The sequence below is a fragment of the Poecilia formosa genome, unplaced genomic scaffold, assembly GCF_000485575.1.
Source record: "Poecilia formosa unplaced genomic scaffold, Poecilia_formosa-5.1.2 Scaffold111, whole genome shotgun sequence".
Classification (NCBI taxonomy): domain Eukaryota; kingdom Metazoa; phylum Chordata; class Actinopteri; order Cyprinodontiformes; family Poeciliidae; genus Poecilia; species Poecilia formosa.
In genome coordinates, this window is record NW_006800050.1 from 920874 (window position 1) to 944439 (window position 23566).

At 37.8% G+C, this 23566-nt stretch overlaps 2 protein-coding genes across 7 annotated transcripts; one reads left to right on the forward strand and one right to left on the reverse strand.

Moving 5' to 3' along the window:
• Positions 1-82: 82 nt before the first annotated feature.
• LOC103143407 (serine/threonine-protein kinase/endoribonuclease IRE1-like) lies at positions 83-8954 on the reverse strand. 3 transcript variants are annotated; one of them, XM_007559940.2, is made up of 7 exons: positions 8485-8954; positions 4592-6587; positions 3851-4014; positions 3224-3450; positions 2858-2987; positions 2435-2535; positions 83-2150 (listed from the first exon to the last, which is right to left on the reverse strand). In XM_007559940.2, the coding sequence occupies exons 2-7, from the start codon at positions 6567-6569 to the stop codon at positions 1931-1933; spliced, it is 2820 nt and encodes a 939-aa protein (XP_007560002.1). In that variant the 5' UTR covers positions 6570-6587; positions 8485-8954; the 3' UTR covers positions 83-1930. The 3 variants fall into 3 exon arrangements, with proteins under 3 accessions (XP_007560002.1, XP_007560003.1, XP_016530719.1); XM_007559941.2 differs by lacking the exon at positions 8485-8954 and adding an exon at positions 6890-8463; XM_016675233.1 differs by lacking the exons at positions 4592-6587; positions 8485-8954 and having other exon boundaries at positions 3851-4584.
• A 96-nt stretch (positions 8955-9050) lies between these two features.
• ccdc149a (coiled-coil domain containing 149a) lies at positions 9051-22332 on the forward strand. 4 transcript variants are annotated; one of them, XM_016675234.1, is made up of 13 exons: positions 9051-9220; positions 10774-10935; positions 11211-11249; positions 11547-11654; positions 11743-11859; positions 12428-12600; positions 13051-13123; positions 13280-13364; positions 13962-14106; positions 15088-15164; positions 15793-15825; positions 19723-19815; positions 21199-22332. In XM_016675234.1, the coding sequence occupies exons 1-13, from the start codon at positions 9170-9172 to the stop codon at positions 21702-21704; spliced, it is 1662 nt and encodes a 553-aa protein (XP_016530720.1). In that variant the 5' UTR covers positions 9051-9169; the 3' UTR covers positions 21705-22332. The 4 variants fall into 4 exon arrangements, with proteins under 4 accessions (XP_016530720.1, XP_007560005.1, XP_016530721.1 ...); XM_016675235.1 differs by having other exon boundaries at positions 9218-9307; XM_016675236.1 differs by lacking the exon at positions 9051-9220 and adding an exon at positions 9374-9466.
• The last annotated feature ends 1234 nt before the right edge of the window (positions 22333-23566 follow it).

Here is a 23566-nt window from a genome sequence, read left to right on the forward strand (position 1 = left end):
GTTTGTAAGGTAAGATTTTTTTTTGAAGCATCTGAAAGAAAAAAAAATGTGTAAATAAGTCCAGTGAAACTAAGAGCCTTTCTTTTCTTTTTTTTTTTCATTCTTAAAAAAAAATATTGACTCCTTACCAGGTGTACATATAATCAGGACTCCGATGCCACTACCTGATCTTAACAGTTCTTTGCACTTACTAACAAAAATCAGTTGATTCAGCCTGCAAGAGCATGACATTTAAAAAGTCAACTTATTTTTAGACAAACCTGACAAAGACTTCAAATGCTTTTGATAAGATGAATGGCATTGCAAGTAAATAAAAATAAAATATGCAAGCTTTGTAATTCTTTAGTGAGATCTAGTTTGAAGCTTATTGAATGTTTCTGTTAAAAACTGCTGTACATTCATTCAGTTGAGTGATGAAATAAAAGTGAAAAGATATTGTAAAGATGTGTGGGAAAAATATTTTCTGTCAGCTTGCACTATCTTTAAGGAGAATTATTATACTTAGTGGAAAAGTTAAAAATATGCATAAAATGGCATCTCAGTTGTTTAAAACCTCTTATTGTGGAAAGATCCACCAGGAAGCTTCATCCAAATCCAGACATTAGAATGATTAAATAAGTCTAAAACCATTAGAACAAAACAAATTTCAGTTTTTGATTTTATTATGGGAATCTGAGTAATCGGGGTTAGAGTTACTTTATTGTAAATGGTCGTTTCGAAAAGTAAAAATATTCAGTTCAGTACATACAGTTGAAACCAAAAGTTTACATGCACATTTTTTCTCACTACTTCACATAAATGACAAGACAAAGTGATAATTTTCAAGAAAAATACGTGATTTATTTTCATTGTCCCAGAGCAAAAATTCTAAATAGAAAACACAGCGATACATAATTCATAAAAAAAAGTTAAAATACTGAAAAAACTTCAATTGTGAACAGTAAACCAACCCAGTGAAGGCAAAGTGAAAGATTTAAGAGAAAATAAGATACACAATCAAACATGGCAAAACTCAAAACTATTGTCTCAAACTACAAATGTGAAATCTAGAAATCTACCTCTTTGGCTGAATCAGTCCGATGGGAAAAACAAAACCAAAAAAATAAAATAAATAAAAATACCACACTGAAAGCTTATCACATAAGGCAAACAATGGCATATTCAAAATAATCAGAGAAACACTTTAAATGTTTACAGCGTGCAACATTTTTGCAACATTGTTTTTTTTAACCCATTAAGATTAGGACCCTATAACAGATACAAGGTGGTACAAGAGAATCATTTAAAAATATATGTTCAAATAAGGTTGCTTTATTTTTCTAATTTTGTATAAGCAGACATATAATGAAGAGAAGAAAAATAGATTAAATCCTATAAAGTAGATCTTTTAGTTTAGTATTGCATTGAAAATATAAAACTGGTAAAATCCCAAACATTTCTACATTATGAAGAAATCAGTTAATAAAAACTAATTATTGATGCTTAACATGATATATAAAACATAATCTTTGGTTTCAACATATCTCATTTCTGTACAGTAATGATATTATAATGAAGGCTTTATCTAGTTCATTTTGGGAAAGAAACAAGGCATGTTGTAAAATTAATTAAAAATCAGCAGCAGACAAGTCTGAAGTACAGATAAATATGATCCTGATAATCACCATATGCAAAGTCTTCACAGATACATAAAAAACACTTAGTATGTTACGCCCATTTTAAAAATCAAACCTCATTTACATGTTAATGAGGTTTTCCAATGCATTTGGGTTTGTAAGAACATGTTCGAAGCTAATCAAGTAAAGGATTGTTACATAACATAATAACTGCATTGATAATATTGTATTATTAATAATACAATTAATAAACTAAATGACCTGCATAAGATTCAGTCATTTCTTTGTGTTTTTAAGCCTTTCTGAATTTGAATTTAATCCAAGTTACTGGGTTGAGACTCCTGAACTGGAACCCCCAGCTGCTCCTCGATGTTTGGGGAAGGCATCACAAACATGCTGCGAGAGTCTTCACTCTGAAACATTTCATTCAGTGGGATCTGCTGATTCCACCCTTTGTCTTTAGCGCACTTGAAGACACATCCAAACAGATCAGGAAATAATTCAAGGACGTCAGTTTTGGAAGCATCTTCAGCACTGTGAACATGGAGAAAATTTAACTGAGTAAATATCTCACTAATGTTTTGAATCACATGTTTATGCTGTTTATGTTCTTGTTCTGACAACTTTGTGTTTATGTTGCAGCTCCTTCTACTATTATACAACATGAACCAATGTCTGAACCATCAGTGCATAACGTCACTCGTATATGCAAATGGAAAACAAAACTGACACAAAAGACAAAGCAGATCTTTACTAATTTAATGAGTCTTTGCACCTAAAATGAAAGTCTAGAAAGTATTTGTATCAGCTTAACTTACTAGTGCTCATGCATATTGCGTATGAAACGCAGCAATCCCAGAATGTTGTCAGGGTAGGATTTTTTCTTACCATCCATCTTTTGAACCAGCTCTTGTGGAAACTCAAGAAAGAAAAGAAGGAAAAGGAAAAATGGCACCAATTTTCTTTCTTTACATGGATTTTTTAATCACAAATTTGCACATTCTCAAATCAGAACATGCAACATAGACATAGTGAAAAAATATCTACATTTACTGAGGTACTGGTTTCCCAGGGCAGTTGATATTTATGATATCAAGTTTAGTACTTAAACATTGTTTCTGTTATCAGAAACAGCCACATTCATTAGATAGAAAACTCACTATAGCTTATAGTCCAGTTAGTCATGTCATAGATATGACTTACTAGAAATATTGAGATATTTTTCTTTGTACAGCACTCACCTTTTCCTTCCACTGAGAGAAGGTTCCATGATCTGCATATTTTTCAAGTGAGTCTATAAGTTCCTGTTCTGCATTTTGATATTTTGCCACTTCCTCTCTGTTACCAACTTTTTTCAGGTATTCAATTTTTCTGTAAAGAGACATAAAAATATTTTTAATTAAGTGTTAAAACGTGTGTGGAATGAAAGAAAAGAGCAAAGCGGATATGATAATATAGCAGAGAGCTTCATCGTGTAAACAAGTTCTGATTGCATAATATCACAATTTAGGTAACATTTAGAAAAAGCAAAAGTGAAAACAGAGTATATGCTGAATTTTACTTATAATGTATAAGAATGAATAAACAGATTTGTGTTGTAGTCTTACTTCACATATGGCCAGAAGAAGGGGTGACTCAGGCATTGTTCAACTCTCGGTCTGTCTATTGGTTCTTTGTTGATCATCCATTCAATGAGATCTTTAGCCACAACATCCTGAACATCATCCAAACTGTATTTCCCTTCGTCAATGTTTGCTTCCAGCAGAAAGGATTTGCCGACGTTGAATGGGTGTTTTCCTCCAGACAGGATATAATACATCAGCATCCCTGCAACCTTAAAAGGAAACAAAACATTATAATTTTTGGTAGCACTGTATTTGACGTGGTGTGTATAAGGCTGACATGACACTGTCATAATCATGACGTAACACCTGTCATGAACACTAAGGAGTCTTTATGAAAGTCTATGACTGTTGTCATGACGTGTCGTGCAGTAAATTAATGCGAAGTTGCTTTAAAAGTTGTATTAAAAGGCCATTAAAAGTGCCAACTTTGCATAATTTTGTAAATAATTATAATTTAATGCAAAGTTGGAACTTTTAATGGACTTTCAACACAACTTTTAGAGCAACTTTGTATTGAAAGTTGTTCTATGACCCTGTAAAATAAAGTGTTACCAGTTTTTTTTTTTTTTTTTTTGTCAATAGAGAAGTAAGTGTTGCAGGAAAACTCACCTGTACATCAGTGGTTGACTTGTACGACACAATGCACCCCTCCTCCAGAGTCTCTCTGGCTTTCCAGCACTTTGTTCCTGCAGCTACTGTTTGGTGCGTTGTTTGGTCTTTGGGTAAGCGTCTACTGATCCCAAAATCAGCCAATCTTGATTTCCCCATAACATCTGGAGGACAAATCATGAAAAGAGAGTGGTGTGGAAGGTTTTAGTTTATTCTAAAGATTAAAACAAAGTCATATTCTTACAGGGAACTTTAACGTAATGTTCAGCTACAGGAAATGAACAGTGAGATGATGATGTATCTTTTCTTTTTATAATAATGAGGGTCCATGTGAAAATATTGTAGGGGTTATGGGGTAGGAGTTCATAAGTTTCTTAATTCTTCCTATTTCCTTTTCAACCATGTTAAAATTATTGTGGTACAAAAATATTTGTCTTTTGCATTCCTTGTTCAGGTGTGTGATTTTATACTTTTCATGTTTTAAATAAACCAGTAAAATGGTATCCTGTAGAATTAGTATTCTAACTTGATAAATGTCTACTTATATTATTTGCAGACCTACAGCACTGTCCTATTTATTGGTTGCTATTATTACAAAGACCAAAAAATAATAACCAATATAAACAAAGAACAACAGTCCAGACTACTCAACATTGTTATATTATGTCAATATGAGAAACAATATTGACATATTGTATGCCAATATGAGCATTATAAAGATAAAATCTTGAAGGTTCTTACCAATTAAAACATTTTGTGGCTTTAAATCACGATGGAGAATCTGAGGATTTTGACAGTGAAGCACCTTTAAACTTTCAAGAAGCTCTAAGACGAGTTTCTTTCTCTGGAGGGCATCAATGCCACCAGCTTTGATATGTTCTTCCAAAGTGTACTCGCAAAGCTGGAGAGCAAGATATCCAAAATTTTCATCCTCTGCATGATCAATGTATCGAACAATAGAGTGATGATCTAGTTCTGGCAGTCGAAGGATTCCTTCCTCATTCTTCAGAGTTTCATAGTTGCTTTTAGACATTCGTTTAATTGCAACTTCTGTGCCATCATCTCTCAGTCCGAGGAATACTTCAGTTCCATCACTTCCCTTTGCTATGTGAAATTCTTTATTATTTACATAAATAATGCCCTGTATTCTTGTCACTTTGCTTTCATCAATGCTTACAAGTTTTTTAAGCTTGTCATTCCACCTTTTGCTGATTGGAAGCCTTTTTCTTAATGGTGATGCTTTGGTTGGACTGTCATTAAATGGCCTTACATTTGAGAGTAACTTTGCTACAGCAGGTATTTCTGCATCAGAAGCAGTTGTATCATCACCACAGCTTGGGTCTTCTTTTTCGTCTTTCTTTGTCTTCTTCTTCTTTTTCTTCTTTTTTTTGGATTTAGCCACAATAGAGCTTTCATCACATTCAGTCTGTGGGTTGTCTAAAAATTTTTTTAGACGTTTTAGTCCTTCTTTTAGTTTGTCATTCATTTTGGTGTCTGCGTATATCAGTATGTCCTCAGGTACTGATTTTATCAAGCCTGACTGAAAGATCTTAGCTGAGAGCAGGTTTGCAAATATGCCATATGTATAGGCCCTGATATCATGGGAGTACTGCTCATCTACAAAAGGACAGACTGTTTTGCTCAGTGTTTCAATAACGTCTGATTCCCAGCTGTTGATGTCCTTTGTTTTCTGTGTTATCACATAAATTGTTGGGAGAACAGCCTCCCAAATTTCAAGTCCTGCTTGCGTTTCCAGAACAGCCTCCCATGTTGTATGTCTCTCTTTTAGATGAAGCTGATCCAGCAGTTTGGAAAGGATGGCCTTTGCTTGTTCATTTGGTATGTCGTCCATTGTGCAGAAAACTGCATTTAACGTATCAACTACTGATCTCACTGATCCTTTTGGGATATTTTGTAAACGTCTAATTGCACTTGATACATATCGATTTAAATTATTCATTTCCTTAAGCCAATGAATACTTCTCCCTTTATAGTCTTCTACCTTCTTCTTCGCTTCTGCATTCTGAAGTGCATTTCTGCACGTCACATTGAACAGCACTTCAATCATGGTCAAATGGCTGTCAGGATTCTCCCGTAACATATGCTTATGAAAATCTTTGAAAACCTTTTCTGATGTTTCCTGTCCCACAGCAATTTCAACATCCAAAAAATAACAGATTTTGGAGCAAAAAACATTTCCTTTAGATCCCAAATTATGAATAATCCGAGCTATGATTTTGTTGGTTTTCAGTCTGTCGAGGTGTTCTGGTGGTAACAACAACACCTTTGCTTTAGCAGAGAGGAGCATTCCGACAACATCTTCTCTTTCATTACTGGCAGCAGTTTGTAGTGGTGTAGGCATCACAATTTCCCCGGGTCTCCACCCATTTGGATCTGCTTTTGCTTCAAGAAGTTTTTCTACGAAACCAATTGGAGCTTTGGCTAGTGAGACATAATGCAAAGGTGTCCACCTATTGGTCGAGGCACGATTTGGGTCTGAACCTTGTTTTATAAGGTATTTACACAAACGCATGTTATGGTTTACAACAGCAGCAGTCAGAGGGGTTACATTATCATTTAGTTTACTGTATGGGTAAAGAGCATTTATAGAGTTTTCTCGCAGTAACTTTTTAAGATTTGTTAAGTCGTCCTCTTCAATACATTTTATCACTGGATGTTTCACTGGTAACATTTGTGCGACCTGCTTGATATTATCCATGTTTGTGCTCCAGATAACCTGTAGAAAAGAGACAGCCGTTATAAACGTGTATTATGTAGTTAAAGTTACATTTTCATGTGTGCAATAGAGACACAAAGACATCTAAACACTGACAAAGTGTCAAGATTTTCCACATAGAAATAAAAGCTGTATAAAAATAGCAATTAAACACAAAAACAAGAAACTATAAGAATCATTTCACCTATAAGTTAAATCATAATAATTAATGATAACAAAGTCCATATTATTACAAAAGTAGCCTAATATTGCTCTCAGTCATTTTATAATTTGTATGTTTTGAATAATTCACCAATGCTTACCAAGCAGTCTGGGAAAAATGTGTTTGCCTCCAGTGACACAGCACACCAACACACCCAGTTTCTATGGCTATGTTCATACAACAGGCAAGTGCAACCCAAATCCAAATTTCTGCCCCTATGTTACCCTTATACAACTTTTCCATTGAGTGTTTACAGCCGTGAAAATATGTAATTTTCACACATTTGGCAGCATCTCCCTGCAGATTCACTTACCCTAACCCTACGCCTACCCTTTTTTCCAGCACATTATCTCTCTGGGTTTCGATTCTGCCGTCTCCGGTTGTCCTTGTTGTACGGCAGGCCGTTTTAACATAAAATCGGTTTTGTTTGATTGTCCATTATATTCTAGATATCTAAAAATGCATTTTGACATAACCGGATTCGTCATTTGAAGGGTGACACTAACATGATTATAATTAGTTAAAATTACATTTTTAGATATCTGGATTAATGATTGCCCGTAAGCTTCTGTGTGCTGCCTCTGACAATTTCCGTTGTCCTGCACAAAATAGCCACAACAGCTCAGCATTATGGGCTATGTGGAGAATGAAAAAGTTTGTGAACTTGAAGACATGCTTCAGAAGTCTGTAAAGAGTCTCAAATTTATTATCTTCCGACAAACACAATGCACTTAAAAAAAAAGGCTAAATGTGCAACTATTAACCCATTCCAAAGCGATGCCTTTTTAAAAAATCTTTAAAATTTTATTTAAATCCATCCATTCATTCATTATCTTACACACTTATCCCTAGGACGCTGGTGCCAATCTCCATCACAGGTCAACACAGAGGCAGACAGGACAAACAATCATGCATGCACAGACCCACAATAAGGGAGAATTTAGAGAGACCAATCAACCTCACAGTCATGTCTTTGGACTGTGGGAGGAAGCTGGAGAAACCACCGCTGTATGCACGGGGAGAACACGCAAACTCCATGCGGAAAAACCTCGGTCTTGGATTCAAACCCAGGACCTTCTTGCTGCAAGACAGAAGTAATACCAACTGCAGCACTGTGCAGGCAATTTTTTACAATTTTTTTTTTTTTTTTAAGATTAAAAAAATCTTTACATTTATTTTAAATCTTAAATTAGTATTCTGCCCTGACAGAATACTAATTACATCTTGACTAGGTATCAGTAATGTCATTCTGCTAGTCATAAACCAGTTTCTGAAATCTGTAACGTAAGTGTGGCGAAACCAATTTTATGATAAATTGGTCTGCCATACCGGCACTGACGTAACAAAACCGAGCTGCACGCAAGAAACGTGATTCCCCCAGCTCAACGTCGGGAAATGATCGAAAAACTTGTATAGACCTTTGTAGGATCACATGTACTGACCCAAAAGTGCACTGGCCTACCAAGTAAAATGCCCTGCATGCTAAGCCGTCAAACATCAAACATCCAGCGTAGTATTACTACTACTGATAAGAACTATAATATTATACAAAATAGTAAAACATTATGTGTTACTTCGAAAAATCTTATACCAGAAGGCAAAAAGGAGATGTGGTTTTCCATGTAACCGACTTTAGTAAACATGTCATGATTTTACTCGGCAACATTTCAAATAAGATCGTGAAAAACAACTTACACGGGGCCGTCTTCATCTGTCCCTCTGGCTTCTTGTATAATAGATTCAACTCGGTATTCTGTTCTGTGTGCTTGCTCCACCCTTTTGGCATCCGGACGTAACGTTATAAATAACACCCACATTCTTTTACACAAACTGAGGACTTTGTGTTTACATTTATGCCTAAACCTGACATTTTTCCTAACCATAACTCAGCTCTATTCCCAGCATTTTAACCAAACTTCACACCATCTTTAAATCTAAATAGTAGAAGACAGCAGGAAAAAAAAAGTGAGGATGGAACCCCATACTTTTGCAAATGTTAATATTGCGAATGTGGTCCTCTACAGGTCTTGCATGAATAAAGAGGACAATTATAACTCCGTCTCGCGGTCCACGTCCTACCCTATTTCCCCCTGATGATAAGGTTCTATTTGCTCATTTTACGTTACATTTAACGATAACTTTACCGACACCCCACACTAAAAAAATTGCTCTTAAGAAATCTCCCTGTTTACTGTACCCCCAGTAATGAAAATGAATTTCCTCCCTTGAGCGAAGCGTCATTTTATTTTGACGGTTCTACCGGAAGTGGTTTCATTTTGACAGCTGTGGCAAAAAAGTGACGTTGCAGGATAAACAAACGAAGGAGGAGGCGAGTGAGCGGTGTTCATCCTGTATCCTGACATTTCTACATTTTACAATAATGCAGTCTTCTAAGAGGAGTGAGAGCGACTGGCAGGGACTGGTCAGCGAGGTAAGAGGACCGGTAAACACCGAGAACCGCTGCTTTTCAGACGGGCGGCTTTAACAGATGTTCCTCTTGTCCATATGGAACCAGCAGGTGTGTTTGATGAACAGAGGTCATAAACTCGTTACCGCCACATAGACTCACCCGCTAAGGTCTTCACCAAGGCTTTTAGCTATGGCTCAAAAAGGCAAATATTTAAAGCCCATATAGCATCCGACAAGGTGTGGGAACGGACGGAGCAGCTAATTACAGGTGAAACACACCTGTAAGCCTACCTGGTTATCAGGATGTTTGCTTGAAATTGCTACCAATTTCTGTTGCTCAAACACAAAAAAAAACTCAATAAGATATTATAGTTTGTACTTATTAGCTTAAGGGTTATGAATACTATTGTAAAGCACTTTACAGGTCATAAAATTAATACTTCTGCACATTCAGCTTCAGCGGCAATTTGGTTATAAGCAAGATAAGGGTTCCTCTGCTCTGTTGTAGCTCTGGTAAAGTTATTATTCCTATTTTTTGTTGTTTTTATTAAGTTCACTCCCACCCGTAAATTATCAGTGCTCCTAGAATGATGAACTGGTATTGCACTGTATTACATTTCGTGCATCTGCATAGAAATTCCAAAGATGGCACATTTTGATATAACATAGCATTTTATAATCGATTTGCCCAGAGAGTTATCCAAGCAACAGGTACACATTTAAGTTCAACAATGCAATTCCCATCTTTTGTCAGGCCTGTGCAGGAATTTTTTTCATTAGTTTCCAAAAACATGACTTTTAAGATGTTTCTCAATTGTTGCCTGTGGGACTGAACAATAATCAGAAAAACAACCAATTGCAAACTTTTACTTTTTGTTTGCATTATTATTCATAACAATGTCCCACAAATTTGATACTCTCATTTGTATTAAAGTATTTCACACAGTGATATTGCAATAATGACTGAATTCCAATATATAACACAGCTAGTTTTTTTAGGTCTTCTTATTTTCCATTTATTAGTCTATATTTTCATATTTGAGCAGATATGTTACTGTTGCTGACATTCAAAAGAAACAAAACCATGATCTTTTTAGGATTTATTGAAACAATGTAATATTGGTTTAGTTCAGGTTTTCAATAATCCATATAACAAACGTTTCATATTAAACTCATTCTTCTTCAGCCCACACAAAGTATTGGGTCCATTAATTGAAAGTTATGTCACTTCCTGAATCGTCAATATAAAGGCATAATATTGGAATCATTTCAAGAGATGATGTGAGGTAATCTGTTTTGATATCATTTTTTAAAAATGTTGCAGATATTGCTTATTTTAGCTTAATTGTTGTCACAGAACTAGAACTCTATAAAAAATGAAGTTCGAGAGACTATAGGAGACGACTTGAAAGTCAGGAAGACTAATTCTGAACATTATAAGAAAGTCTGGCTGCTTGTTAAGCAAAATAAAAAAATAAAAATAAAACGTCGACCTAGACATAACTTGAAACCTAATCCACTCTTAATTCATTTTGTAACGTTACTTTACTGTTTTCTGTTCACTCCATGTTTCAGTTCCTGGTGTGTAAACGCAAGTTGGAGAGTAAAAAGGAGGCGCTGCTCATCCTGTCCAAAGAGCTGGACACATGCCAACAGGAGAGAGACCAGTACAAGCTGATGGCCAACCAGCTGAGAGAGCGCCACCAGGGACTGAAGAAGAAGTACAGGGAACTTATTGTGAGTATTCAACATGCAGGAAACAAAATAGAACTGGATAGAAACATAATGTATATTTTACTTCTGATTTTAAGGACATTGATAAATGCATATCTGACCACTTTCTCTTGTTATTGTGGCATTTAGTAAATAAAAATAATGTTGGTAATTCTAACTGGCCTAAAATGTAGGACGTTTGGTCTGATTTAGCTTTGGACAGTGAGAAAGAAGGTGTGTGTCTTTTAATTTATTTTATGTAAACTTCTGATTTCAACTGTAATTTTTTCTCGTTTCAGGATGGGGATCCTTCTTTGCCACCAGAAAAACGTAATCAGGTGAGTTACTGTTCACAACAAAGATGATCAAATATCTAATTTAAACCTGACTAACTTCTCATTGTTTAACTTATCAATACTGATTGTAGTTGTTACATACGACAACAGAAACTCTTACACAATAATGTTTTGGTCAATTTTATTGCCATCTCATTTTCTAGCAATACTTTTGTGTTAGATCTTAATGAGGAAAGCATTTATATCCCCCTTGAAGGTTTTATTAGTGTATCTGCAAGCTTTTGTGAGGAATCAAGTGGCTTTGCGTGGATTCACTTTCCCCCTCTCCTCCTTCCTCAGGTGAACCTGGGTCAGCTGTTGAGGGACTCCAGGGAACGAGTGAGGAAGCTCACTGAGGAGGTGAAGGACCTCAATCAGAGGCTGGCTGAGGCCCAGGGGGACAACAAGGTGCTCTCACAAAGATCCACTGAAAGAAAAACCATGAAGGAGAACACATATTTTTGAAGGAATTGAACTTAATGTCTTCTTCTTGCAGCTGCTGAGGATGACCATCACTCGACAGAGGCTGGGAGACGAAGAGGTGGGGGTCCGCCACTTTCCTGCACATGAACGAGAGGACTTGGTTTCTCAGCTAGAAAGAGCAGGGCGACAGGTGACATGTTTTATCTCATGTTACTTAAACAAAATACATTATTTTTAAAAGTTTTCTATCCTTGTATGTTGCTATAAGCTCTATTGCAACACCATACCAAAGATGTTAAATCAAATTTATATTGCAAGTTAAATTGGTAGACTTTGTCAAACCCTGCTTTTGTTTTTTTTTTTTCGCTAATGGTCTCGTGCTGATTTTTTATAAAATATTAAAGATTGTGACCACTGATCAAACAAAAACAACTGAGACTCCTTGCTGGTAGATATTGTGTATTGGTGTCATATAAGACACTTTTTCTTTGCCTCCTCCACAGCCATTCTCCTGAATTTTTCCTCTGCAGTCCTGACATTCAGGATGACTTATCATTATTTGGCTATAAATACGCAAGAAAAAAAATTATTTGACCGCTAGAGGTTAACGTTTTCTGTCAAATGACTCCAAGACTACAATTGTAGTGCTGGTAAATTCATAATGTGAGGCTTCTCATTTCCTGAATAATGAAAGCAACTTGTGAAGTCTCAACAAGCTGTACGTCACAGAAACCTTTGACCTTGTCACGTGTTTGTAGATGGAGGAGATGGAGCACACCATAAAAGCCTTGACGGACGAGTTGCAGGACGTTAAAGCAGAACGCATCGTTTTTAGGGAGAAGGCTGACCGGCTGAATGTTGAACTGAACCACATTTTAGGGAACCATGAGTCGCGCATCATTGATGTGGATGCACTCTGCATGGAAAACAGGTGAATAGAAAACGCTGTGCATCTTTTATTAAGTGGTTTCCACTGTAGGCTTGTAACGGTGAGGTTCTCAGTTTGAACCCCAGCTTTGGGCCTTTTTTCATGGAGTATTCATGTTCTACCTGCAAATGTGTGGGTTCTGTCCAGGTACAGTCCAAAAACATGAGATGTCAAAGGCTCCAAAAAGCATGTAGCTTTTTTTATGGATGTAAACTGAAATCATAGACCACTGTGCAAAAGTTTACTGTTTTCAAAGCAAAGTATAAACACATTAGGGATGATTCAAAACCTTGGCACATTAATGTACCTGAACTTTATTATTTCATGTATCGCCTTCTGCCTTGTTCAGAATTACCATTTTCCAGAACTTAGAACTGTCACGTCTTGCATATAAAAAGCCTCTAGCCATCTGTGCTTTGACGCTGATCGCATTTTTAATCGCTTTCACGTTAGGTATTTACACGACCGGCTCTCGCAACTTCAGGAGGAGGTGAACCTGCTCAAATCAAACATCATGAAGTACAAGGTAACTGCTTCTGTTCCAGGGTTAATGCTACAACAGTTTTTTAAATCTCCGAAGCCCACAGGATTTCCTTTTTTGTTTGTTTTTGTTTTTTTATGAAAGAAGCCGCATAAACTCAAATCATCCATCAAGCTTTGTTGTCTGGTTTCCTCTCCACAGACGGCCCTCGAGAGGAGGAAAAACTCCAGCGCATATGGGAGATCAAACAGCGTTCCCCTTACAGGAGTGCTGTCAGCCAAACAAGGTGAAAACACCAACTGTTGAGCTCACGTTAAACATAAAATACAGAGCCGTTCATCTGGAAAGCGTAAAAAAATGAAAAAGCTGGCGAGACTGTGCCTGTCACCTCGGTTTTATCTCCCAAATTTGATTAGATATCTTCATTGTCATCAGTAAAAGAAACTAGTTTTCCCGTCTCAAGCTGTGGTTTTTACTAAATTATTTAATAACCTATGTTTTGCCGATCCTTCAAGCCACCATCCGGACACCAACTGTGTTTTTAATTGTATTCTCAGTGGTGCAGAGTGCCACTGGCAGGGAAATGAGGCTGCCATGATGACTGACAGTCACTGGCAGAAGCAGCACAGTGGGTTCTGGAGTTAAAGTTAGGGAGGTGTCACCTAGCAGACAGCTGTTTCTAACACTCCGTCTCTGTCTTACTCTTGTCACGCTGTTTCCTCCCCCTCTCATTCCGTCAACCTGTTTTCTCTGATGTCTGCTTTTTAAGGTTTTGTTGATGCATTATTAGTAGATTGTGGCTCCGCTCCTCTGTCTTAGAAAATTTCGGTCCTGCTTTTCCTGTCACACTGTTGTCACTTTTCTTCCATTTTTTTTTTTTTAGTCCAGGAGATGCTCCTGGAGGAGCAGGGCTGCAGCTTACCTGCCACACCTCAGTCCATCTCTGACCTCAAGTCGCTCGCCACCGCTCTGCTGGAGACCATCCATGAGAAGAATCTGGTCATCCAGCACCAGAGGCACACAAACCGGTACAGCGCCTTGCAAATTTTATTTTATTATTTTTAACTCTTCCACATTTGGTCACCTAGTAATCTTGAACTGCAACATTTTACTGGTGCTTATGATATGGTAGACCAACTCGAGATGGAGCATAATATTGAAGTAGAGAGAAACTAGTGCATTTTTAATGTGTTAATAAAAGTTTTATAAATTAAAAAATACTGAAAAGTTTGCCATGCACTTATATTTATTGACTAATCATACTACTTGACACAATCGCTCCAGCTCTTTCAGACTGAGAAGAGGGTGTGGAAAAAGATTTTTCAAGTCTTGGTAGAGATTCTCAGTTTTGGTCTGAACTTTGACTAGGCCATTTAATGCACAAATATGCTTTGATCTAAGCAACCCGCAGCTCTGTTTAGCTTGTCTGTCTAGCATGATGCTGCCACCACCATGTTTCACCATCTGGCGGGTGTATTCAAAGCAATATGCAGTGTTAGGTTTCCTCCATTTTATATTAAGGTTAAAAAGTTTTGGTTTCATCTGACCAGGGCATTTTCTTGCATGCGTTTTTGTCTCCTTCTGTATGGTAGTTAGTGAACTTTAAAAATGACTTCTTATTATTTTATTTTTACTATGGCAGAGGTGCTCAAGTCCAGTCCATGAGAGATACTACCCTGCAACTTTTAGATGCATCTTTGCTCCAACACACCTGTCTCAACTGCATGAATTCCCTCATCAGCAGTCATTGTTTTACAACCTAACCTTACTTTAGGTGATTTATTGCATGCACTTGATTTTATGTCTTAGTATTTGCATAAGGGATTCTGCATACAAAGGCACGCCACACTTTTCAGATTCAGTCTTACCATTTTACTTCCAACACCACCACCTGACACACTTCAGTAGTAACTGTTATATGAGCCCTCCTCCTCAAAGACAAACACTTAAGACAGACAAACACAGACTAAGTGTGTGTAGAAACCTTACCTCTTATTTCTGTTCTGCAGGATCCTGGGAAACAGAGTTGCAGATTTGGAGAGGAAGTTAAAAACCTTGGAAGTCTCGGGATTGTGGAGTTTACCAGGTGAGTTAAAAAAAATACATAGGAAATGGATTATACTGTAGTAAATACTGAAAACCTAAAATAATCCCCAGATAGTGAGTGTCAGGAACAACCCAGTTCCACCATTTTTACTGTTGTTACAAGAATGAATGTCTTTGTCAGTTTGGAATTTAGCCCAAATTTGTACATTTTCAAGTGTACTTAATTGTCAATTTCAGGCTCTTTTTGTATCCATTTCTATGTTTACCAAGACAGGCGACACTGAGAACACAGTCGCTCTACCACACCATGAGCAAACACAGCTGTGTGACTGTTCATGTTTATCCTGTGTATTAACCTTTCCTCAACAGATCCGTCACCACTACTGACAGTGGACACACTTTCTTTCACAAAAAAAGAGTAGAAAATAAATATTTTTAAAGGTTATTTATATATTTTTTTCTTTAATATTAGTTTCCCTGACATTTTTTTGTGTGAAAAGTATATATTAGTTAACTCTAAATTCCCCAAAACTCTGCATGCCACACATCTTCTGCTGAGGTGTAAATACATGCATGTCCACTCTTCCTCTATTAACTATAACATATCAATAAGGTTTTGTATTTACAACGTTGTACCTCTCTGTCTCTCCCCTCTGGCTGCGTCTCAGGCTTGACCTACCACGTATCTGTGGGAATTGGGAGTATGTATTCCTTCTGCCCCACTTAGCCCATCCATGCACCCCCTCCTCTGTATGTCATGCCAGAACAAATCTGGGCAGATGCCCAGAAAACATGCCACCTCGTACCCGCCTTTTACCATGTGTCAACTCCATTGACCACCAGCTAGTGTGTTTGTTCATGATACCATCGACGCAACCAGACCACATCATCAACACACACCGTTTGTATTGATCCAGCTGGCCTGGTATAGATGGGGGAGGGAGATGGAAGAAAAGTGCTAGCAAAAGTATTCATGCTTTCAGATTAGTCACAATCCTTTAATATATTTTTGTGGGATTTAATCAGATAGGCAACTCAAAGTAGTTTATATTTGTGTACAGAAAAAGTACATTTAAAAAACATCTTTTTGCAAAAATATGAAAAAAAGTTTCATGTTTACTGTGTGTTGTTCATGGCATGTGGCGAACTAGGAACAATATTTATAATGGCTTTAATTTAGGATATGCTTTCTTGTTGCCACTTCCATGATCAACTGAGAGCCAAATAGCTGATTAATGCTCTCTTTGCCCGACCTGCTAAGTTTGATGGATGGCCATTAAAATAAAACATTTTGGATGGATTTGTACAATTCATAATCAAAGGCATGCCACACTTTTCAGATATTTATCTGTTCATTTAAATTTTTTTAAAATTCTACATTATTTCGACTTGCTCCTGTTGAACCTCTTAAGTGGATCAATGACTGGATGAGTTTCACTTCCACTTAAAAAATATGCAACGTTTTGTGTTGCTCCATCATTTAAAGTGCAATGAGGTTTGTGGTGACAAGAAAAATAAACAAAAAAAAAAGATTAAGGGATATGAAGATTTCTGAAATCCAGTTTATTTCTTATGTTAAGGTTCACCAGAAACTTTATAAAATACAGCTGTAAAGGTTATTTAATATTTAACTCATTATTAACAGTTCATTTACAGATTTAAAGCCTTTTTGTAAACAAAGTAGTACCATTATATTCAGCTGAAGTAAAAAAAAAAAAAACTTAAAGAAAAAAATCCTTTAGGATCCAGAAGTAAGAATGTAGAACTGAAAGTCAATCTTCAAGCTGTTTAATTCCTTTAAACAAAAAATGTTGTGTATTATGTAAAGTAACATTCTTACTCGAATGGTCTGAGTAAATCCAAGTGACCAACCCTCTTCACAAGAAAAGCACTTCCTCCTTTTTGCCACCGGAGGGCGATGTTACACTATCTACCAAGCAGTGTGAAAGGTGGAGGGGCTGTGGCTGGCTGGAGGTGCGCTGTCATGAGACCGTCATTCTCTTCGCCATAAAACTGACAAGCATCCATTACTGAAAATGATTGCCCACATTACAAACACATTTAGGGGAATGTGCCGTTATTAGGGAATTTGTAGGCGAGGGCCCAGAGTGCCTGATGAGCACGCTGTCCACCACAGTTAGGGAGACAAGGATATAGAGAAAGAGAGGCGAGTGTCTGTGGCCTTGATGTGATAGGACGTCGGGCTGATGGATATTAGAGCCAAACAGGATAGGATGGAGGGCCTTGGCTGCCTACCTGAAGCCCGGAGAACACGGAAAGCGACTACATTGTCTACGGATGAGAGAGGGCAGAAAACAATAACAATCACATCGATGTAGTGAGTTAGATGAAGTTGAGATTGATGGGCTCTCGCAGTCCGCCCTAACTTCATGCTAAATAAGTGCAAGCTGAACTGTAACGCTGCAAATGGAAGCCTTGAAGGGTGCGTCAGGCTACAGACTGCACCTTCAAAGCTTTATTTTATCCTACTGACAGACTTCAGCTGCTTAAGTGACTCATTTTAACTGAAAAAGATGTTTCACAGCTACAAAGGACTGCGTTCCAGACTACCTAAATGAGCTCATTTATCTTTCTTTGGTTTTCAGTATTTTATTATAAATATGGCTTTTTGAGGTTTCACATTATTATAACATTTCTTTATTGCTGGATAAAGGGATGAGTAAGGACTGAATTTGAAAATTTTTGGACAGATAAAACTAATTTTCCTGCCTCCTCTGGACACGGTTTAGTCTAGGTTACATGTGGAGCAGATAGTATCTTCCTGTGATGCTCTCTTAACACCTGCCAAAAACATTTGGATGCATCCTGGCACAACAGACCATCAACTAGACTTGCACTACTTTGTTAAAACCAGCTTAAAGACCTTAAGAGGTCTTCCAGGGTGCATCAAGAAGGCGTTGCACCCACCATTACAGGTGATGGAGGTTGCTGTTTTGAGCATTAATGGTATGGCATTATCGTCAATAACTGTTTTGAGAAACAGATATTCAACTTACTTTTTATTTGTAGGCATTAATGAGTAAAAATGTCTAGATCTAGAAAATTTCTGCTTGATTTTAAAGACAAATATTTACCATTAGGGCATTTTCTGTCTCTATTGACTGTTTTCACCAGCAAAATATACAAAGGAATCAATTTATAAGTTTTTTTTTTTATTTCAAGTCATTTTAGATTTGGTGAATCTTTACCCATTATGCTTTGTCAGACTAGTGAGAATAATTGTGAAAAAGACTATCAATTGGGATAAATCACTTTTGAATAATTGCTGGGTTTTTTAAATGAGGAAGCCTTTAGTGTTCATCCATATTGCATTCTGCAGTAAAACAGATCCAGTGTTTTCTCACCATTGTTGGCAATTTGCAGTTTTGTCCTATAAGATGTCACTTTAAAGGTCACATTTTGCCTTTTGGGTTTCTTTTTCTTTCCTTCTTGTTACAAAAAAACTTCCCAAAACCCTGAGTTAATGGTGTTATTCTCTCCCTACGAAAACGGAGCAGCTGAGCCGCCTTGTTTTGTGGCCCAGGCTTTTCTTCCGTTATTTGTTTACATCAACATGCAACAGATTTGCATAATGCCTGCCTTCTGGCTATGTTGGCACAACTCAAACAAAGAAAAAAAAGTTGCCCTTCATCATTTTTAACCAATCTGAACAGAGTTTTTGGAATTGGGGCCAAGAAAAACACATCTTGTAGTTTTTTTTTTTTTTTTGCCATACTGTGACAAGCAGTTCTGTAATAATAGAAGAGTGGAGAATAACTAAGTTTTCTTTATTGTTTTTTTATAATACTAAAAATTTATACAAACTTCTTTGAGTAGAGCCTTAATTAGAAACTGGCATGACACGAATCGGTTTTCTATAATCCTTCCATCAACTCTTACCAGCTTTCCTTTCAAGCCTGGGGAAAATGACCCCCCCCCAGAGTATGACTCTGCCACCACCATGTTTCATCCTGGGGGTTTTCAGGGCGATGTGGACGTTGAAACGTTTTAATCTCAGACACAATTTCAGTACACATGATCTCACTCACTGTTTCGATATCACATTACAACATGCACTCATAACAATGTTCCCTGTTCACCACTCTTATTTCCCATGCATCATCACTCCATTGTTGCATCTGGTTTTTGACTTCTTCTTTTTTTTTTTTTCCTCACAGTAGAACTAGTCTGACTTTTACCAGCTTGTAGTTTCTGTAAAAGAACTACACACATGCACACTTCTGCGCTTGTGTTTATGTGCGCATACAAGGGTGTTTATATTTATAACGTCTGGATTATGGTGTACAGTCTCTTTCGAGGAGCATATGGTGTCAGCCTAAAAGGCGTGCAGCCATCACTAATGAAGACGGATGACAGGGAGCTGAATCCTCTTTCTGTGAGCGCTGCACTGCATACGTGAGTGCATGTTTGTATGATGTGTGGTTAAGGGGGAGGTGGGAAAAGTCTTAAATGTGCTTCATCCATTCCATAATGTCTTAAAAGTTACTACCGGCTTAGTGTTTTTTTTTGTTTTTTTTTCTGTCGTCGTGTTGGATGTGAGAGTAACTGAGGTCGGCGGCGTTTCTGTCGTCTTACAGGAACCAGGGACAATATGGCACTAAATGAAAATCTCCAGCCAGAGCTTCATCCAACGTGTGCCACGTCTTTGCCAAACACGCAGCCCCTCAAAGGTGAGTCTGTAACTGTGTGTAGCTTCTTCTTACTGATGAGAATCCCCATCCCTGCCATTAACACAGGAATTAGCCGCCATGTGGAGAAACGCTCCTTTCCGTCTCCCGTGTTTAACCCGAGTCCTTCCCCTTCCCGCCTCTGCTCCTCTCAGCCTCTTATTGGTGCAAGCTGCCCAAATGCCATGGCATTTTGGAAATGTGAAGCGAATTCTCGCCCACTGACATTCAGAAACTTCTGCCATGTTCTCTTTTAAGAGAGGGTGGAGAGGATGCCATAAATATGGATGCCACTTCCAGTAATGTTGCTGTTTTTTTGTTTTTTTTCCTCTCTTCTCGCTGTTTTGGCCTCTGAGAGTGTGTATAAAAATGTGGCTGGGACTGTGCGTGCAGTCTTTAACCTTTTTGCCTGAACATCCACAAATATGGGTCAGTGAGCCCCTAAGAGAGGGATTTTCGGGGACGAGGCAGAACTAAGCTGTTGCTATTACTCAGACGGAGGCGTCATACTTGTTTCAGCTCCACCTGTCTGGGGCACTGCTGCTAAATTTAGCCTGATTCAGTCACATGCAGCGTTTGACATATTTACTTATTCCTACCGTGGAACTTGTTCACATTTTGTCACATAGCAATCACAAACTTCAGTGCATCTTAGGGGAGTTTTGTGTGATAGGCAAATGCAAAGTAATAATTAGGAAGGTAAAATGCTTGGTTTTTAAGAAAATATATAATAAATAATGTAAACCTAGAAACACAGCAAACTAGTCAGGGAGAAAGTTGAGCAGATGTTTAACAGCATTAGGTTATAAAATGATTCCTTAAGCTAAACAAAATATCCCATAAATATAAATGCAGGCCCCACTTTTTAGAGCATTATTGGTTAAAAATCACCAATTCTTTTGCTTCTACTTACCCTCTACAATAACTTATTACTTTGTCAGTGTATCCCATAAGAGCTCAATAAAATTCCCATATTTTTGTGACTGACATGTCAAAAAAATCTGGAAAAGTTCAAGTGTTGGTGAATACTTTTGTCAGGCATCATATGAAACTCAGTTTTAAACAAGTAACAGTGATACATTGACAATTTTTCTTATTTTGTTGTGTTTAGCACATCATGGACTTGGTTTTTGAAAGTAAAAATGTGTTGTAGAACTAAACTCTAGTTACAGATGTAAAGAGAATTTGAAAAGATGCAATACAACGTTGTTGTTTTGATGTGCGGTGCCGTTTGTTTTAATGCGTAGATGATCTCCCCCGTGAACACCATCAGGGCAAATTGAAGCAAAAGTGTTTGCTTTCTGATCTTGGCTTTGGCTGCAGCTCAAGTGAGCAATTACAATGACCAATCACCTCAATTTTTTTCCTTCTCTCCTCTTCTGTCAGATGACAGAAGTTCACATGAATCATCTTGGGAATGCCGCACCGCTGGCAGTGACCTTGGCACAGATGGCGCCGGCAGGGAAGACGCACCTGCACTGCTCAGCGGCGCGGATCCTTTCGCGGGCGTGGAGACGGATGGGATTGACGGGAGAGAGGGAGAAATCGTGACCCTGAGAGACGATCCGGAGCCGGAGGATGAACGGAGTCCGGTGGAGGAGGCAGGGCGCGAAGAGGAGGGAGCCGAGGACGAGGAGCTGGGCTCCTCTGTGGAGGAAGGGGAAGAAGCCGCTCTGGCACTGGATCTCCGTCTGACTGAGTCGAAGCTTCAGTGGCTTTCCATCGCACAGACTTCTGTCAGATATTCAGAGGTTTCCTGCCAGGACAGGGAGTCTAACGATGCACTTGAACACGAAGAAGCCTCGGCATCGATTCCAAAGAGTCAGCCCACAGAGGGACAGAGTAACACTGAGTGGGACATTCACTGTCCATCTGCACCTGGCATGATCTAATGTCACGAAAAGATAGGGGGGAAACTTCTCTAAGTCCTTGTCGTCGTTATTGATGATTACATTAATCATCCCTAGTTGGATTCCCACTGCTTAGCCTCTGCTCATTAACTTCCTTCCACACTGAGCAGCTCGCTTTCAGTCAATAAAACAGAGAAAACACTTTTCTTCCCTTCTCCCCCCCAGATGCTGCTGACAAAGCCAGAGGTGCACTCTGCATCTAGACTAGCTTCTGTTGCGCTAAAGCAAAAAAAATCTTTCAAACAGTAGAGCTGCAAACTCGATGCCCTGCAGAAAAACTAACAAGTGATCAGCTTGTGTATCCTATATTCTCTTGTTGCGTTTCCCCGTGAGGAGATAATCCCAGTTGTTTGCTTTATTTTTCTATCAAAGCTAAGGAATGCCAATAAAAGTGCTGCATTTTTGGAGGGGATCACTTCCAAAAGTGATCTCAAATTGGTGAAGTGCCAAAATTTGAATTATATGTGTGATGGATACTTTTGAATTCATTGTTTCACCTTAATACTGTTAATATTTGTTTGTCTAAATCTTGCCTATTTTTTGATGTATTTGGATGTGCCTTATGTGTCAAAAATATTTAATATTTATAAATGGAAATTCATAAAAAGCTGCCATATTGTTTGGTTGTATTCATTTGCAGTACAGAAAGTTGGGATCTATTTGTTCTGTTGTTTTTGTTTCCTTATTTAAAAAAAAAAAAAAACATTAATCTCCAGCCAAACGTACTTTAAACAATAACATGGAGGAAGAACATCCTTTGAAACCCACAGGTTGTTACTGCACACAGCCCAGTATTCACTAACAACCCATTACAAAAGTAATTTAATTTCAAAGAGATGCTATGATTAATATAAACATTAAAAATATATTCTCATAAAAGAAAGATAAAAGGTTGTACATCACAGACCTGCTGGTCATGAGGCATTTAAAAAAAAAAAAAGAAAACCTGTTTGAAAGCTTAAAAAACATGAAAGCCACAGTGAAGGCAACATCATGCTGTAGGGATTGTGTTCTTGGAACTTGAGTGTGACCGTTTGACCTTCCTGTTCTTCATTTTTCAGATTTTTTTTTTTTTAGTTCGACATGTAAATGCATTAAAATATTAACTTTACTTTTTTTCCTTTTTAAACATTTTACAAGGGTCATCAATAATTGTGCAGAGCGCTAAAGCTGAGGTCCAAATTGCTCTTCGAAACCCAAAAGCTTAAGCTTTTTTAATAAACATTTAATTTAATTGACTCTTAGCCTTGAGAGGAAGATGTTTTCTTCTTTCAATTCTCTCTTATGAATGAATAAATCGCACACTTCATGTAGGACGTCAGTTTTATCGCGTTTTAAACTTAAACGTGCAGTAGAGCTTCTTCAGTACAGCAGAAGTTTTCCTGTCGAGAAAAAAGTTGAATCCGTAAACACACCCGGGTCGTCTCGTGGCCAAAGTCCAGAGCGCAGTGTGTTTTGGGAAATCAGCAGCGAGTCCCACTCCTACATGCAGGTGACAGCTGGCCTCTCCAGGCAAACGCAGCATCAAACCCAGAATGCATGAACTGCTTATTCTGCAGGAGGCCGCTTGCTATTTTTAATCACTAATATAAAATAGAGCCGAGGAAAAAGAGGGAATTCAGCTTTGGAGTGGGGTGGAGATGAGTGGGGGGGAATAGGGGGAGCGTAGCACGTACACAGCATGGGACCTGTGCCATGCAGCTGATTTGGCAAACTGCACCAAGGCTTTTTAATTTTTTTTTATTTTATTTTGTTCCAGCTTTAAGTCTGTCACCCAGATGGGAGCTGAACTAATAAATTTAGATGATAGCAGCTTGCCTTTAAATTTCTCCAAAGCAATTGCC